General features: G+C 30.7%; 2 protein-coding genes across 3 annotated transcripts; both read left to right on the top strand.

Annotated features, from left to right (window-relative positions):
- The first annotated feature begins 2,667 nt into the window (after positions 1 to 2,667).
- On the top strand, positions 2,668 to 13,478 carry LOC111310473 (cytochrome P450 72A397-like). Its single transcript, XM_022909969.2, has 7 exons — positions 2,668 to 3,184; positions 3,528 to 3,727; positions 8,605 to 9,249; positions 10,662 to 10,812; positions 11,800 to 11,979; positions 12,364 to 12,533; positions 12,896 to 13,478. Exons 1-7 carry the CDS (start codon positions 2,896 to 2,898, stop codon positions 13,001 to 13,003), a joined length of 1,743 nt encoding a protein of 580 aa, XP_022765704.2. The 5' UTR covers positions 2,668 to 2,895; the 3' UTR covers positions 13,004 to 13,478.
- Positions 13,479 to 14,365: 887 nt separating this feature from the next.
- LOC111310472 (cysteine proteinase inhibitor 12-like) lies at positions 14,366 to 16,546 on the top strand. 2 transcript variants are annotated; one of them, XM_022909968.2, is made up of 3 exons: positions 14,366 to 14,882; positions 15,431 to 15,576; positions 16,265 to 16,546. In XM_022909968.2, the coding sequence occupies exons 1-3, from the start codon at positions 14,492 to 14,494 to the stop codon at positions 16,400 to 16,402; spliced, it is 675 nt and encodes a 224-aa protein (XP_022765703.2). In that variant the 5' UTR covers positions 14,366 to 14,491; the 3' UTR covers positions 16,403 to 16,546. The 2 variants fall into 2 exon arrangements, with proteins under 2 accessions (XP_022765703.2, XP_022765702.2); XM_022909967.2 differs by having other exon boundaries at positions 14,444 to 14,933.
- Positions 16,547 to 16,830: the final 284 nt, after the last annotated feature.

The raw sequence follows: 16,830 nt of genomic DNA, 5'->3' as shown, positions 1-16,830 counted from the left end.
ATTCTATAAAAACAATTTGATCAAACATGCCAAAGGATTAGTCAACTTTTGAAAGTAAGGACAAGAGTTTGATAAAGTTTCTTGAAGTTTTTTTATTAAAATTATTACATAAAAATTAAATGAAAAAATTAATATATATACAAAATTATTAAAAATATCATTTTATAATAATAAAAATATCACATCATTTGCCATCATTATGATGAAGCCGATTGATCAATTCTACATTTCGTTTTCACAATGTTTAACACATACTTCAACAAAAATATTTTTATTTTCTTATGAAAAATCTTTTGCTATTAATTTTTCATCATTTTTTAATCAAATTGAATATTAAATTGGTAAATCTAATCCCTTATTTAAAAGAAAAATTTACAAAAAAAGAGAAGAAAATGAAAAATAGTAAATTTGGATTTCGAACCTAGAAAAACTATGTTAGCAAATCATTGTCAGCTAAAAAAAATCATATAACGCAATGATATGGACTCTTGTGATCCAAGTACTTGAGATTTGTTGGACTATAGTGTATAAAATAAATTTTCAATCTAAATATTAATTAAAAATAAATATTTTATTAAAAATGTTTGTTTTATTTCAAATAATTAGAATACTATAGACATAATATTCTATACTAGTAATTTTTATTATATATTTATTAAATAAGATCAAATTAATAGTACAAAAACACACAAAAAAAACTAAAATAACATAATTAATTTATATTTTGTATAAAATGATATTTTTCTATGCGTGATGCTAGATGTCAAATGTTGAGCTTCAATGCATTTACATGTGTTAGATTAAGCTTTGGTTTATAGTACCATTTTTATGATATTGAAAGGTATAATGGATACAAAGTACCAATAATTGAGGGCAATAGTGGAACAAAGTTTGCATTTTGTTAGAAATATGAAAAAAACCACAAGGAGATTGAGATTTTTTTTTTTTTTCTGTTTCGAGCTATTTTAACCTTTCTTGATATTGTTGGTAATTTTAAAAACCCTTAAGAAATCACATTTTGCGAATCAAACAATATAAGAATCACATTATGAAATGTAAGATTTTTGATTGAATCTTACTTTTTTCTAAATTAAATGTCCTATGAAGGTAGTGTTTGATATAGAATGATTATTCAAAAAACATGGTCATCGACACATGATGATTAGATCATTGTGTTTAGTATGCATTTGATGATTTTATATAATGATAATCTTGGATCATTGAGAATGATCGGATTACTGACTTAAAGAATGATATAATTCTCATATAAAAAGATAGTAAGCTTTTTGTAATTGAAGTGAAATGATATATAAAATTAATAATAGTCAATTTTATCCATTAACATGTGAATAAAAAAATTACTGTTTCTTAAAATTATAATTATTTTATATTATAAATTTTTATATTTTCAAACTAATATTCATTGTAACAAATTTAAAATAATTTACATATATATTTTTTATTTTTTAAAATGTTTTATATATAACATATTTTTTATTTTTCTTTTATTATGAATTTAATACATTGGTTTTATTTTTTGATTCAAATATTTTTACAGAATTTATATTATAAAAATCAATTTACTTTTTACATAATTTATATTATAAAAATCAATTTACTTATCAATAAATATGTTTATTAATTTAATAGTTTAATTATATTTTATTATAAAATAAATAAATATTACTAATATTTTACAAATTATTATCTATAAACAACCTTAAATATTAATTTATATAACTATTACAATATGCATAATTATTTTCATATTTTTACACAAAATATTATTTGGTTTTTAGTAATACTAAACATAATGATCTTTTAATTTCTTAGAATTAATCATTGTTAACTAAATAAAATGATTTTAAATTACAAATATTAAGATCACCTTAATAATTAGATTACCCTAGTAATTACATTACTATAATGATCTTACAAAAAAATCAAATACTACCTAAAATAAATATAAAATAGTAATTAGGATTTCCTAGTAAACAACTACGAAAACTTGTTTGAAAACTTCTATTTACACCCCTAAAATATTCTTTACAGCCAATTACTATTTACACTACAAATTCAAAACCTAAAATTTAATTTTTACTTATTGCACCCCTATTTACCTTTCTTATTTCCTTTCAACACCCCACACACTCATTTTTCCAATTCCCTATCCATTTCCAATTCAATCTAACACTTCAAACCATAATCTAAAAAATTACCTTAAAATCACAAGTTTTAGAGTAAATGAAGTCACCAACATTCAATTTAATTGTTGGCTTCGATTTTGCTAAATTTGTATTTTTGAAATCTTTTAAAAGTTTTTGAAGATGTGAATCCAGAAGCTTTTTCAAGTTTCAAAAAATATAAATCCAAAAATTTTTAAGAAATATAAATCCAAAAATTTTTAAAAATATAAATTTAAAAGTTTTTAAAAGTTTTTTTAAAATATAAATTTAAAAATTTTTAAAAGCTTCTCAAATTGTAAATTGGAAAAGTTTTCAAAAAATTTAAATCCAAAAACTTGTAGAAAAAAAAAGGAAATATGAGTTTATTAAAGATTGAATGGTAGTTAGTCAAAGGTTAATTAAGTAATTTCATATAAAATTGTACACTGTTTTACTACTTCCTAGTGAACTATAAATCTATGATAGTTTATAGTGACATGTTATTGGACCCACGTCTTCCCAAGTGGCACATGCTCTGCCATATTTTCCCATCAATCAAACACCTCCACCGAATATCTCAAAAGTCAAAAAAATACAACCGAAATAAAAAGAAACTCCAATTTTTTTACAGAAACTCAAGCTCTTCCCATCCCCACTCCTTCAAAAATCCCATCAAAAACCAAAAATTTCCATCAAATTTCCTCCTTATGACAAAACAGTGTAAAAAAAAATGAAGTCATGTACCACTACTGTTTCCAATTCTTTTCTTTCCTTTGTTTTACAAACATGGAATTCTGGTTCCTGTGATTTTGCCCCGGAAAGTTCTCGTTTTCTTAGATACTATGCTGTTTGGGAAATCAATGCTTTTCTTTGGATTTCTCTTATAACAATCACTTTTCTTTTAGCTAACAAGCTTTGTAAGCTCTTCAAGTTATGGTCTCAGGCTTGCAAAATTCCAGGGCCGCCTTCTCCTTCCTTTTATGGCCATTTCAATACCATCTCCAAACAAAGTCTTACAGGTAAAAACACTCCTTCTCCTTTTCTTTAATATTTTGCATAATTTTTAATGCAAATGATGAGTAGCTGGATTTTTGAATCTGGGTTTTTCTTGGATTGCCAAAATCTTATTTTTTGTTCTCACTATTTTGGCCTTTCAGCCTTATAGTCTTACGATAAAGCTTCTTCTTTTCTATAGAGATATACCAAATTTTTAATGAAAATGATCAGTAATTGGATTTTTAGAATCTGGGTTCTTCTTTGTTTGTCAAAATCTTAATTTTTTTTCTTACAACTTTACTTTCATAGCTGTTACTAGAAATTTGAAATGATTAATAATTGGATTTTGGAATCTTTTTTTTTTAGAGCTATTGTCAGATTCCCATGAAGAATATGGTTCAGTTGTGAAGTTATGGTTGGGTCCAACACAGCTTTTGGTTTCAATAAAAGACCCAGAACTTATCAAAGAGATGCTGTTGAAGGCTAAGGATAAACTGCCGTTGACTGGAAAGGCTTTCCGTTTGGCCTTTGGACGATCTACCCTCTTCGCTTCCTCTTTTGATAAGGTACTTACACTACGAGTTTATTTGCTGTTATTACTGTTTTTAAATTGTGAAGAGGATGATCAGAGCTTATCCAAATTAATAAGGCTATCTACCACTCTATGGATGGCGATGGATAATAAATAAATGAATATCAGTCGCTATTTGATTTATTTATATCTGATTCGGATAATTATAAATGGATAATTAATCGATTTGAATAGGAGATTTACTATTTATAACGGATTCAGATAAAATACGGATAGTATCTCATGGATATCTAATATCCAAATCTGCTTAAGTTTTAATAAATAGTAATGGATGTCCGAATCCATTATCCATTTACAAATCTAAAATAAGTAAAATTTTATACATGTAAAAAGTTTTGAGTTTGAACAAAAACCTTTATTTATTATTAATTAAAAATGAACTTTAATTTTAAATTTAATTCTTGTTTATTTTATATTTTAACAAAAAATTTGAATAAACAGATATTTTAATAAATTCAAATATTTTAACAGATAGTGTTATATAAACATATTTGGATTTGGATAGTGATACTAAACTTAAACAAATATTTAAATGGATTTGGATACGAATACTTAAAAACTAACTGATATCTGCTCCACTTTCATCCCTATACCTCAATTTTGCTTTCTTTGGTTGCTGCTTTTACTATTTGATTTGTACTTATTTATTTATTTGGGTTCTTATGTAAAATGCTCCATTTACCATACATCTTTTGTTAGTTTGATATTTAAAAAAATAAAATTCTCACTTTATTACCACTACTTTTATTTCGTCAAATGCTTTAGTACTTCGCCTTGTTACCATAAATTAAGTGGCTAATATGGCATGAATATCCAATAAAAAATCATGTCATGTGTCAAGAATGTTCAGTTATCATCATGTCATTTATTATTGTGTCAGCAAAAAATTTTAAAAAATTTTGGTTTTTATTAAAAATAAAAAAAGAAAAAATTCAAAAAAAAGGAAAAGATTGGGTGGAGAGAGGGGGAAGGGGGGAAGGGGAGAGAGAGGGGGGAGGGGCGGCATCACCAGCTTGCCTAGGGCCTGTCCACTTAGGACTTAGCAGATCAGTGCCGGTCCATCTCAAACTTGGCAGATCAGTGTTGATCTGGGTCAAATGAGTCAGGTTAGCATTGATCCGCAAGGTCAGAGGCAAACTGGCCCTGATCTGGCCTTGGGCTGGCTGGCGACGCCATCCCTTCTCCCCTTTCTCTTCTCTCTTTCTCCTCCTTCCTTCCCTTTTTCTCTCTCACCCTATTCTTTCCCTTTCTCATTTTTAAAATTTATAAAAATTTTGAACTAAAAAGATTAAATTTTTTTTTTTTGAATTTTTATTTAAATGCTAACGTAGAAAAAAGATGATATGATGATAATTGGACATTTATGTCACAGGCCATGATTTTATTGGGTATTAATACCGTGTAAGCAAGTTGACTAACGGTGTTAGATTGAATTATCAAAGTACTTGACAGAATGAAAGTTTAAGTACCCAAATGAGAATTTTATTTCTTTAGGTATCAAATTGACAGAAGGTATATAGTTTGGCAGCATTTTTGTATTTAACCCTATTTATTTTTATCGTAAAAGTCTAATTGTCAAAGGCAAATGGTAGAAGTGGAAAATCATATTCAACTAAAACTTACAAATAACTAGATTGTTATGTTCATTCAAGTGTAATCTTTGGGTGTAAAAGTTGTGTTCGTAAAAAAAGCTTAAATTTTAATAACTAAATTATTCAAAAGTATTATTTGATTTTGTATACAGATGCATGCTTTGCTAATTTTTCTTCAAAAATATTAGCAAAAGCAATAGCCAAATCTAGGAAGCACGGACATAAACATGCAATACGGGTACAATATGATAGATGGCAATTTATAAAAATTAGGTCATGGGTATGGTGGGACATGAAAATAAAAAATTATATGTATATAACAACATTTAATGAAAAGGTAAAATTTGATAATTTTCATTCAAATATAATCAATTTCTTCACAAAAGGTCTTTTGTTATTTAAAATTCAATTAAACAAAAATGTACAATGAAAAATATACCAAAAAGAATAAAGTAAATATACAATCAAAAAGCCATGAGCCGATGACCTTATTAACATATTAATATCTTTTTGGGATTCAAAATCTCGATTTTAATAATGGGCTGCTTTAGGCTAATATTGCTTGGACTCAGGTGTGGTGGGTACGTATAGGAGCATATGATTCATTAATTATCTAAGATACGAGGATATGGCTAAAAAGGATCCTAAATAGGATACAGGTGCTAAGACTTGTTATAAGTTTATTTTATAAGATATGTTTATCCTGTTATATATATATTTGATTACTTCATTATACTTTTTTTTCTTTGAATCATTTTTCAAATATCAAAGTGCAAATAGGCTTTCCAAAATTTTAAAATAGGTTTTGAGTTTAATAGTGTAAACTTTTAAAAACCTATTGGAGCTTAGGCAGCTCAAAGATCTTAAAACAGCATTTAATTCTAACTATAAAAATTCTAATTTTTTAGAGTGAATTCTTTTCATATTTGGTCTTTGTGCCATTGTTTATTTCTCTCTCACATCTTTACACAGCTCCCACCTACTTCCACTCTTTTTAGCAACACCTAAGCCACCCACCCATCTTCCTTATCTTCTATGTTTTCTCTTTGTTATCTTCTCTTTCTTTTTAACTTCTAGCATCCCACTTCATTCTTTATTATACTCTTTTTATTTTAAGAGTTGTAGCATTTAGCTTATAAAAGCAAGATTGAGAAAAAATTAATCAAAACTAGCATCGGTCTATTATTTGCTGTCAAAGTGTCGAAGTTATTTTTTCATATTAAAATTAGACACGGGTAATCTTCCATTTTTTAAGAGTCCAACCATCATAGGATTTGAGTTTTTGCTCTTGATTGTTGATTCTAGATTTGGAAAAAAACAATGCAAAAGAAAACTTCCATCCCTTGTCTAGTTATGTTCGAATGTACCTTGCCAATGCCTTATTTTATTTTATTTTTTTGTGTGTTCCTGTGTTACATGTCGGAAGCATGTCCATGTAGGACACATGTTTGACACTGTGTTTCGTGCTTCAAAGAACCAAACAGAGCTTCCTTTTTTCTTTCTGTAGTGAATTCTGCCTCATGGTTGAATGACTTAGTTACACAATTATGTTCTTGTCTATGGTTAAGTCAACAAAGGGATCAAAGTTGGCTTTAATGGGGACCTTAAAACCCATTAGTTTATTCTCGAGCTATGAAGCATGGACTCACCATCCATTCCTATGTACTAGTGTCTGACATTTCTCTGACATGGTGAGATACGTGTTGGACACATGGGGATAATGCTAAAAAGTTAAAAAAATGGGATACAGGCATGATATGAATTTTTTGCCTTTTTTCTAGATATGAGATAAAAAAAATCCAAATCCTATGATATTGGAACTCTTAAAAAATGGAGGAGTATCATATTTGATACTAAAAAATAACTTCGACATTTTTATAGTAAATGGTAGCTTGATGCTAGTTCTAATTATTTTTTTTTCTTAATCTTGCTTTCATTGGCTAGATCTAGATGTTAAAAATCCAAAAATATAGAGAAGAGAATAAAGAGGAAAGTCAGATGCTGGAAATCCAAAAAGAAAAAAGATAATAGAGAGAGAAGTGAAAGATAAGAAAAAAGATAAACTAGGACATGTTTGCATTTTCATTAAATATTGTTATATAAAAATTTTTTTTATTAACGTGTCTAGTCGTAAATATGTCCTAGTTTTTTTAAAAATTGTCTGGTCATTATGTCCATATTATGTTATATCTGTATTTCATGTTCATGTCCGTGCTTCCTAGCTTACAAGGCCGATGAAGCACAATTATAGAATGTTAATGATTTTTTTTTCTATTAGGAGGGAAATAGCTGTGGGATACAATTATGGTTTTGGTGGCTAACTAAAGAGGCAAAAACATGTATTTATGGGGAATCGAAAAAAAATTTTCTGGTAGATGAAGGAACTATAGGAGAATAAAATGCTAGTAGAATTTGCATTGAATGATGGGTCCTAGCACATTACGCTAATCAAGTATAATGGGTTCTAGCTGATTATTCTTGCAAATTAAGGATTTGTGAGGAGAGAGAAGAACTTTCATTAGACATTCTATGATATTGTATGATAGGTGCAAAGCCTATTGTTGCTATCTTAGCCCTTTTCTAGTGTTCTATACAGGGGCTATTCTTCTTCAAAGCTATCAAAGTATCAAGCAACTAAATATCTTGAGTACCCTGTTCTGTTTCCATAGCTTGTTGATGGCTGTTGTCTTCATTAATTAATATTTCTGTAACTTAGTAGGTGCTGTTTAAGGGAGGGAGGGGGGGAGCAATCATATTCCTATGGTTTCTCTTGTGCATTTTCCTGCTTTACGTGTAATGCTATTTAAGGTTTTTCTTTGTAATTGTTTCTAAATTTTTGTAATTAAATGTCAATTGAATGCTTTTGAATTTGTCTACAACAGTAAACTTTGGAATAAAATTGAAGTGTTACAACCTCTCTAATTCTTTGCTTCCCAACGTCGAGGCTGGAAAAAATGATTTTTTTCCTTATATGATTATGCATGAATTGTAAGCTGAAGCTTTGATAATTTGGTGTCTGCAATCACCATATGGATAATATGTTCTGTTTCATCTTCAAATTCTTCCAACAAAAAGGATATTTAAAAGTAATCCTTTTCTAAAAGTAATCATATATAAGAAAATGAAGTGATTGTATATCCAATCTTCTCTCTTTTTTCATTTTCACTTTGATAGCATGATTGAACACCTTTTCTCTTTTCTCTTTCCTTTTTTCCCTATCCCTCTATGGGGATAACTTATTTATTTTTATCATCTGAAGGTGGAAAAAAGACGAGAATCATTGGCATCTGAATTGAATGGAAGATTGGTTGAGAGAGCAAGTGTGATCCCTACCAAGGCTATTGATTGTATCATGGCTAAATTACACCAGATCATGGGCAAAGGAAGTGTTGATTGTAAAATGGCTTCTCAGCATATGGCCTTCACTTTGCTTGGAGCTACAATCTTTGGTGACACATTCTTGGCTTGGTCTAAGGCAACTGTTTATGAGGAGCTCTTGATGATGGTTGCTAAAGATGCTTGCTTTTGGGCCTCATATAGTGTTACTCCCTTTTGGGAACTAGGATTTTGGAGGTATCAACGATTATGTGCAAAGTTGAAATGCCTAACTCAAGATCTCATGCAACAGTGTTGTAAAAATTACAAGCTATACCATGACATGGATCCAGTCTCTCATGATGAAACTGCAAATGCTGGAGTAGAAGCTACAGTTGGTTCAAAATCCTGTTCTGGCATCTTTTTGCAAGATAACTTTTCCCTGCAAGAGCTTAATGGCCATCTTAATGCAAGAGAAGAACCTTGTGGCAATGTTATGGGTTTGATGTTTCATGGATGCTTAACAACCGGAGGTTTGATCAGTAATATGTTGATGAGGCTTGTTACACATCCAGAAATACAGCGTAAGGTAGGCATCCTCTATTCCCGTTTCTTTCTTTTCCCAATTATCCATTTGCTCATCTACTCTAAGAATTTCACCGTAAAAGAACTGATGTTAAGGGGGTTCAGACCTGTTTGCAGAACTATTAGTTTTAATGACTCATTCCTGAATATTTTGCTAAATATTTAAAATTCTGTATTTTTCTATAAGACTGGGGTCTGAATGTAGACTTCCTTGTTACAAGGGCCATTGTTTGTTCTTCTTTTCTGTTTCATATTTTTTGCCTCATGCCTTCCTTTCCGACTAATTATCTTTACTATGTTACTGCAAGAATGTTTTACTTAGTTCCTTTTACTGTTTTTGGTATAGTTTTCGTGTTTTTTATATTACTTTAATTGATTTTATCATTTGAAAATACTTGGATTTTATCTTTCATGCTTCATAAATGGAGATGATTACCTCGCCCATAATATCCATTATTTGTGACGTACTGCTTATTAGATCGTGAATACATTTGCTTCGTAGTCGTTAATGACCTCTGTGCTAGAATGTATATCAGGGTATATCCACTCATGCACAAGTTGAATTTACAGAATTGGTTGGTAATGCATACTTTCTTGTGGATCGATATGTACTTGAAGATTTGGTTTGTAGTTGTGGGATGCAAGATTTTTGGGGTTGGTGAGGTCTGGGACTAGATTAATGCAAGCTTTTCGGTTAGTTTGCTATCAAGGTAAATGGAAAGGAAGAAAGAAGAATCATCCTGTTAGATGTTAACGGATTGTGTAGGAATATGGTATGATTATGGCGGATAAAGGTGCTAGTCTTTGGTTAGCGTAGGAGAGCTGTTTTCTGGAAGAGTGAATGAAAACGGAGGACAAATTTAAGTTGCATGTCAAATGCAATATGTAGCAGTTATCTTTAGAGTTTAGACAGTTTGTTCTGGTAAGAGTTTTGGAGTATGGTATTAAGTGGGGAGAATTTGGTGCTGGAATTTTATGTTGTCAACCTAGTGCTAGGTTGATTTTTCGATAAAGAAGGAGAAAGAGCTTCCTTGTTAAAGTTGCTTGCTTGTGCAATATTTAAGATTTTTAAGATAGCATACTCTGTGACCCTTAAAATAGCATTTCTTGGGTTCTAGTGTAAATAGTGTTTTTAGTAGATTCAGATTTTCTTGAGCAAAGTGGTTGTGCTAGCACAAGACTACTAAATGACTTAGGTTTAGGTGTTAGGATTCTTAAACCCTCAAATACTTAAGAGACTTGTGCTGAACTTAAAAGACCCTGCATTACTCTTATGTTGTTTTACTTACTATTTATTAGTTGAAAAGAAAAGTCAATTATCAGCTTTTTTTTTTTTTTTATGTTTATTGACTAAAGTTTGAAGTTGAACGTCCTAGATTGCAATTGATTTATGTCTTTGAAACTGAACTTTTGCAGATTTACTCAGAGATAATTATGGCACAGAAAGGTTCAGGGGAGAGAGATAAACCTAATATAGAGAAGATGCCTTTATTGTTGGCAACAATCTATGAGTCTGCTCGTGTTATGCCACCTGGACCTTTGCTACAGAGATGTTCTCTGAAACATGGTGAGCCATTGCTATTTTGAAGGTTAAAATTGGAATCATCTGGCATTAGATACACTTTTTCTTATCTTCCTTAATCAGTACATGATAATTACCTTGGATATGGATGTGGAACTTGCAACAAGTGCTGTCAGTACCTAACTTTCACCTCAAAACCTCAAATTTATGTACATATTTGTAGTGTTCAGGGTCCAAAATCCTCCTTAATTTTGTGACATTTTTTAGAGCGCTTAAAGTTTTCTGTTATATTGGTTATTAAAATTTTTTGCAGATCTTACCAATCATCTTTTGTAGTAGTGGATGTAATGGAGGATGGTAAAATCTCAAGCTTGACTTGATTACAAAACTTGAGGCGTTAAGCTTGGCTCAAGCTGGGCCAAACTTGAATTTCCATGCATGACCATAGATAGGAACAGTTATCCAGGTACTTGAACTTGACTAGATCAGGCTTGATTATTATCAAGCACATATCAAGCTCGAGTTCAAGTTGGTTTTGATCCTTACAAATTCATCTAATGTATAAAATACATTTAAAAAGAAAAAAAAAAGAATCAAAAGTTTGAGTGGGCATGTGAGCCACTCAATTTGTTTATTGAAATATTTAAACTCGGCTTGTTGGACTAATCGAGTTACTTGACCTTGAGCTGTACTTGATAGTTAATGAATCAAGCCAAGTAGGTCACCAGTAGGTTTGACTTGCTAACTTCTCTATTTTCTATTTTTTCTTATGTTCAATTTTACAGGGTCTATTTATATTTTTAGAAAAGGCATGTGGAGGTTGACTTTCTTTTCATATAAAACTGAAAGCATTTATATATCTTCTTTTGAATTGAATTATGCTGTTGAGGCTTAGAACCAGAGTCTTATACAAGTTTTTGTTGCATGATTTGGCTACTGTGTTTTTGATGCCACTTGTGGTTGTCATTACTAATTATGACACTACTTGTATGGCTACTGATACCAAATCTTCCCTTTCTTTGTGTTTTGAAGATTTGAAGCTTAAGTCTGGTGTAATTATACCAGCTGGAGCGATACTTGTTGTACCTGTACAGTTGGTGCAGATGGATGATTCTAGTTGGGGAAATGATGCTGGTAAATTTAATCCATATCGTTTTCTGTCTAAGACTGAAGAGATATCTGGTTCGATGAACATGGATACTTCCATTGCAGGTTCCACTCACTACCTTTCCAAATGTGTATTAATTTAGAGTTTTTATGCTACTTTTTAATTGCCAATTTAGCATTAAGCTTTGTGAGGTTGTTATTTTCACTGTTCTGTGTCATGCATAGCAGTGCTTTGAGTTATGCACTTTATTGCATCAATACACCTTTTGAACAATATCGAGTGACTCTTGTTGTCCATGTAGCTCAGCTGAGTTGATTCTACCTGTTGCTAATAAATACTCCGTCTCATGATCATGTGGGTGTTTTGATTTTGGATGTGGGTTTTTAATGTCTTTCGATTTAGTTTGCATTCAGTTGTGTCTCAATAGTCAGTCCACAGGGTATTAAGTGGGGAATGTATGATGATTATATTGTCTCTCTTTGGCTCAGGACGTGCTGGAGAACGTCAGGACCAAAGCCACAGTTCTTTTGTTTTGAATGATCCAAATGAGAATCCAACTTTTCTTCCCTTCGGTTCTGGTACACGTGCCTGCGTTTGCCAGAAATTTGTCATTCAAGGAGTTGCAACATTGTTTGCATCCATGCTTGAACAATATGAGGTTTGTCCTATGAATAATTTATCGGTATTTTCTACAGCTTCATTTCAACTTACTGCTACAATTAGTCCTCTTATGAAGTTATCATCAGATTGAAATGCAGGAAAAGGTCATTATTTGCCAATGCTAGATAATGGAGACATAGTTTAATGTTTATATGAATACATAATGCCGGTTTTGATAGATAATAACGTAACTAGTGTTTGTCTATGACAAGAATCACAAATAATGATTTCTTATTGAATTAAACATTGGGAGTGAATTATGATGTTTCTTTAAACTTCTTGAATTTTGATTATGTTTTTGATTAATGAAATTCTGATTTTTGATGAGATGTGATTGTTTTGTTTGAATCAATATAACAGGTGAGGCGACATCCGGGATCCAAGACAAACTCAAAACCATTGACGAATGACTCTATTTTTCAAAAATTTTCAAGTTCCGAAATAGTTTTCATCAGAAGGAATAACTGAAAGTCCGAAGAAACATACATAATGTCATCGTTATGTTGTTAGTATTTGGTTTTATGTCTTTTATCACCCAGCTTTTTGATGGAGAAGACATCTTGTCCTCTTTTTCCTCCGAAATTGTTGGAGAAGCTCCTTTTACTGCGCTTTAGCCGATGAACAGAAGGATGGTGTCACATGAGCATATTTCACAACTCATGTTTTTCTTTTCCCTCCCTGGTTTGTAATTAGCACAAAGTGCTGTATTTGATGCCAAGCTTTTTAGTATTTGTTTTTGAAGCACTTTGGGGCTGTGTTTGCAGTGAAGTTCTGTACTTTTGTCTTCCCAATCTTAGGATTGCTGGTTCCTTTTATCAAACTGTTTTCCTTTCTGTTTGTTTTTCCTCCTAAAAGGAGTTTGTGTTGTAATATATATATGCTCATTGAATATTGTCTAAGACCTTCAAAACTTGTTATGATATAAAATTAAACTTTATGGCTATGATTAATGTTTCATATTAAAATTAAATGTTTAATTTAATTAGTTTATGTAATTATTTTTAAAAAATGGTATGAGATATTTTTTATGAAATAAAATTATAAGATCCAATAAAATAAAATAAATAATATCTTATAAATAATATATTACTTTAATTCAAATTTTAATAAATGATTTCTATTGCACTTTATATTATAATTTATTTTATGCAAATCATTTGTTAAATATAAATATTAAATGTTTTTTTTGGCAGAAAAAAAATTTGAGAATAAATAAGTTGTACAGTCTTTTAAATTAAAGTAAGATGTTTTATATTTGAAAATTTAAGACAAGTAATTTTAGGTCGTGTATTTGAAATGATTTTAATAAATGATTCGAATTCAAGATTTTTTCATCGAAAATGATAAGTTTTAACCAATTGAATTAATTATTTATTGATAATATTAAATGTTTCGAATATCATGTAATAATTAATAATTATTTTTTTAAAAATCAATTTATGTAATTAATACTTTTCAAAATTAACAAAGATAATTATATTATAAGTTATTTTTTTATTTTTTTAATATTTCAGCATGATATTATCAAACTAAACTATAGGCTATTCCACTTTATAATCAACTTTTGGTTATCTCATTTTATAATAAAAGAGACGTTTTAAGGATTGTATTTAAATTTTTTATTTTCATTTTTAAAGTTTTGAATTTGAATTTGAAAATAAATGAGAAATTTATTGAAAAAAGGAGGATTACTTCTTTTAATATATCTTTATTGAGCTAAACTTTTGCTTTTCTGTCTTTTTGTTTTTCCGAGGGAAAAAGGGCCCTTCGCATTGCTTACCTATTAAGCAAAAGTATTTTATTTCATCTAACACGTGCTATTCACGTGTCAAAGACATTACTATCCAATATTTTTTCCTTAGCGGACCAAACAAATCGCTAAAACGCTTTGATTGATTCAAATCTTCCAATTTACCAAAAAAAAAAAAAAAAAAAAAATCTTCTATATAAACCCAAATGCAAAAAGCCACTTTCCTGCTCTTGTTTTTATTCTCCATAGCAATCCCAATTCTCTTCTTTAACAATTTTTCTGCCGAATCAACCCTCTGCTCCGTTACAATGGCCACAGCCACCGCCGCTTTGGGCGGAGTTCACCCTTCCCAAGGATCCCAAAACAGCGCCGAGCTCGAAAACCTCGCTCGCTTTGCTGTCGATGAGCACAACAAGAAAGAGAATGCGATGGTTGAGTTTGTGAGGGTAGTGAAGGCCACCGAGCAAGTGGTGGCTGGTACGCTTCACCATTTGACGGTGGAAGCCATCGATGCCGGAAAAAAGAAGCTTTATGAGGCTAAAGTGTGGGTTAAGCCTTGGTTGAATTTTAAGGAATTGCAGGAGTTTAAGCATGCAGGTGATGCTGATGATTCCCCTTTTACTTCTTCTGATCTTGGTGTTAAGAAAGGTGCTTCATAGTTCTGCTTTTCTTCCCTCTTTTATTGTTTTTATCAATCGTAAAGCTTATGGTTTTCGTATGAAATTATTGGGTTTTCTTCTAAATGAAGTCTCATTGATGTACACAATATATATATTTGAGATGGGTTTCTTTTAGATATTGCAATTTTAAATGAAATGAAAGTGGTAAAAAAAATTGAATATGAGTTAGAAAAAACAACAATAAAAAGTGATTTGTCTTTGAATTGTTACATTGAACTGTGACATCACATGAATTGTACATGATAATTTTCGTATTTGACACGAATGGTTTTGTATTTCACAAGCCATTTGTAGCATGAGCAATGTCCTCATACACTGTTTCTTCTTGTCAAATGTTTTTGGTAATGATCTTGCTATTTGTTGGAGGATAAGGATTCTTATATGGTGTTTCATCTGAAACTTTATTATTCTTATATAGTGTTTCATCTCAAACTTTACTGACAAATTGTTTTAAATTATTGTTAGATGTCCATGGCTCTGGGGTGCAATCTGTGCCAACACATGATCCTGTAGTTCAAGATGCTGCACATCATGCTGTCAAGACCATACAGCAGAGATCCAATTCCCTGGTGCCTTATGAGCTTAAAGAAATCGTTCATGCCCAGGCTGAGGTGAGCAGTAAACAGCTACCCCTCTTTTCTCCTATCTTTTTCATGTTTCAAATATTCGATTGTTCTTTTATAATTGGAAGTGAGTACATATATTAATCCTGTTTAATATGGTGTTTCAATATCTTATGGCATTCAGAGCACTGGTTGCTCTATGTTTACTGCTTTTCTCAACATAATTTATCCCTTGTTTTACTCGTATGTTTGATTGAAAATTTGTCATATAATGTTATATAAAAATCTTCATATTTTTACATTCTGCACGTTTTGCGAAGATGGAGCTTCTGTTTGTCACTTCAATCTCCATCTCCCTAATACTAGTTTCTGGTTTGCCACTTTTTTCTATGGTAAAACTCTAGAGTCTGCCTTCACCTTTCAAGGTGTTTAAGATATCATTGGACTGGGAACTAGAATTATCCAATCTAGTATAAATATGGTTGAACAACAATTTGAAACTCTATGCTTGCATCAAAGGTAGAATAAGTAGGAACAAAGTGTCTGCTGTCGAATTCGGAGCTTAGTTCAGTTGGTTCATGCAACCATCTTTTAAGTGGTGGTATTCAACAGATCTGGGTTCAAATCTCAATTCTTGCAATCTTTTCCCTTATCCTTAGGAAGTGGTATTTTTACCCAAAAAAAAAAAAAGTGACTGCAATTTCATTTGAGTGCTAAATGTGTGAATATGCAACAGGTGGTAGATGATTTTGCTAAACTTGACATGGTTCTCAAGGTCAAGAGAGGAGACAAGGAAGAGAAATTCAAGGTCGAGGTACACCATAAGAGTGAAGGGACTTACCATCTGAACCACATGGTGCCAGATCACTCTTGAAGCTAATGTTATTATACATTATGAAAGTTTGAATCTAATATTATCGTATATCATAAAAATGGTTGGAACCTTGCATCATGTGCTGATCTTACACCTGCAAAACCTATATTTATAAGAATGTTAAGTCTCTCGTTTACATGTTAACCTACTGAAATGCACTGCTTTTCTCATTGCATAATTGCTTCACAAAAGCTTTTGTGTGCAGTTTAATAGTGGCATGGATTTTTTTTATTCATCAAATTTAAGTTAAAAGGTCTTGAAATTGCCCAAAGATACATGTGCATGTAATTGCAAATCAAGGTGGGAGCTGATTTAAAGTGAAATTTCAGCATATTTAAGAAGGTATCAATGTTTTAGAGGGTTGACATGCAATTTGGTTTCTTAATTATATTACTATATTACTATTAAAGATTTGTTAATAATTTGGT

This window comes from Durio zibethinus, chromosome 19 (genome assembly GCF_047325235.1).
Source record: "Durio zibethinus cultivar Kanyao isolate XHJ-2024 chromosome 19, ASM4732523v1, whole genome shotgun sequence".
Taxonomy (NCBI): domain Eukaryota; kingdom Viridiplantae; phylum Streptophyta; class Magnoliopsida; order Malvales; family Malvaceae; genus Durio; species Durio zibethinus.
The sequence above is the reverse complement of the archived record's forward strand: the minus strand, read 5'-3'. Positions and strand labels throughout refer to the sequence as shown.

What these genes read in the sequence shown, in the direction of transcription:
- LOC111310473 (XM_022909969.2), top strand. Translation starts at nt 2,896, where the DNA reads ATGAAGTCATGTACCACTACTGTTTCCAATTCTTTTCTTTCCTTTGTT. An exon ending in ATCCAGAAATACAGCGTAAG is followed by an intron (nt 9,250 to 10,661) that starts GTAGGCATCCTC and finishes GAACTTTTGCAG; the next exon opens with ATTTACTCAGAGATAATTAT. An exon ending in CATGGATACTTCCATTGCAG is followed by an intron (nt 11,980 to 12,363) that starts GTTCCACTCACT and finishes TCTTTGGCTCAG; the next exon opens with GACGTGCTGGAGAACGTCAG.
- LOC111310472 (XM_022909967.2), top strand. Translation starts at nt 14,492, where the DNA reads ATGCAAAAAGCCACTTTCCTGCTCTTGTTTTTATTCTCCATAGCAATC. An exon ending in TGATCTTGGTGTTAAGAAAG is followed by an intron (nt 14,934 to 15,430) that starts GTGCTTCATAGT and finishes AATTATTGTTAG; the next exon opens with ATGTCCATGGCTCTGGGGTG. An exon ending in TCGTTCATGCCCAGGCTGAG is followed by an intron (nt 15,577 to 16,264) that starts GTGAGCAGTAAA and finishes AATATGCAACAG; the next exon opens with GTGGTAGATGATTTTGCTAA.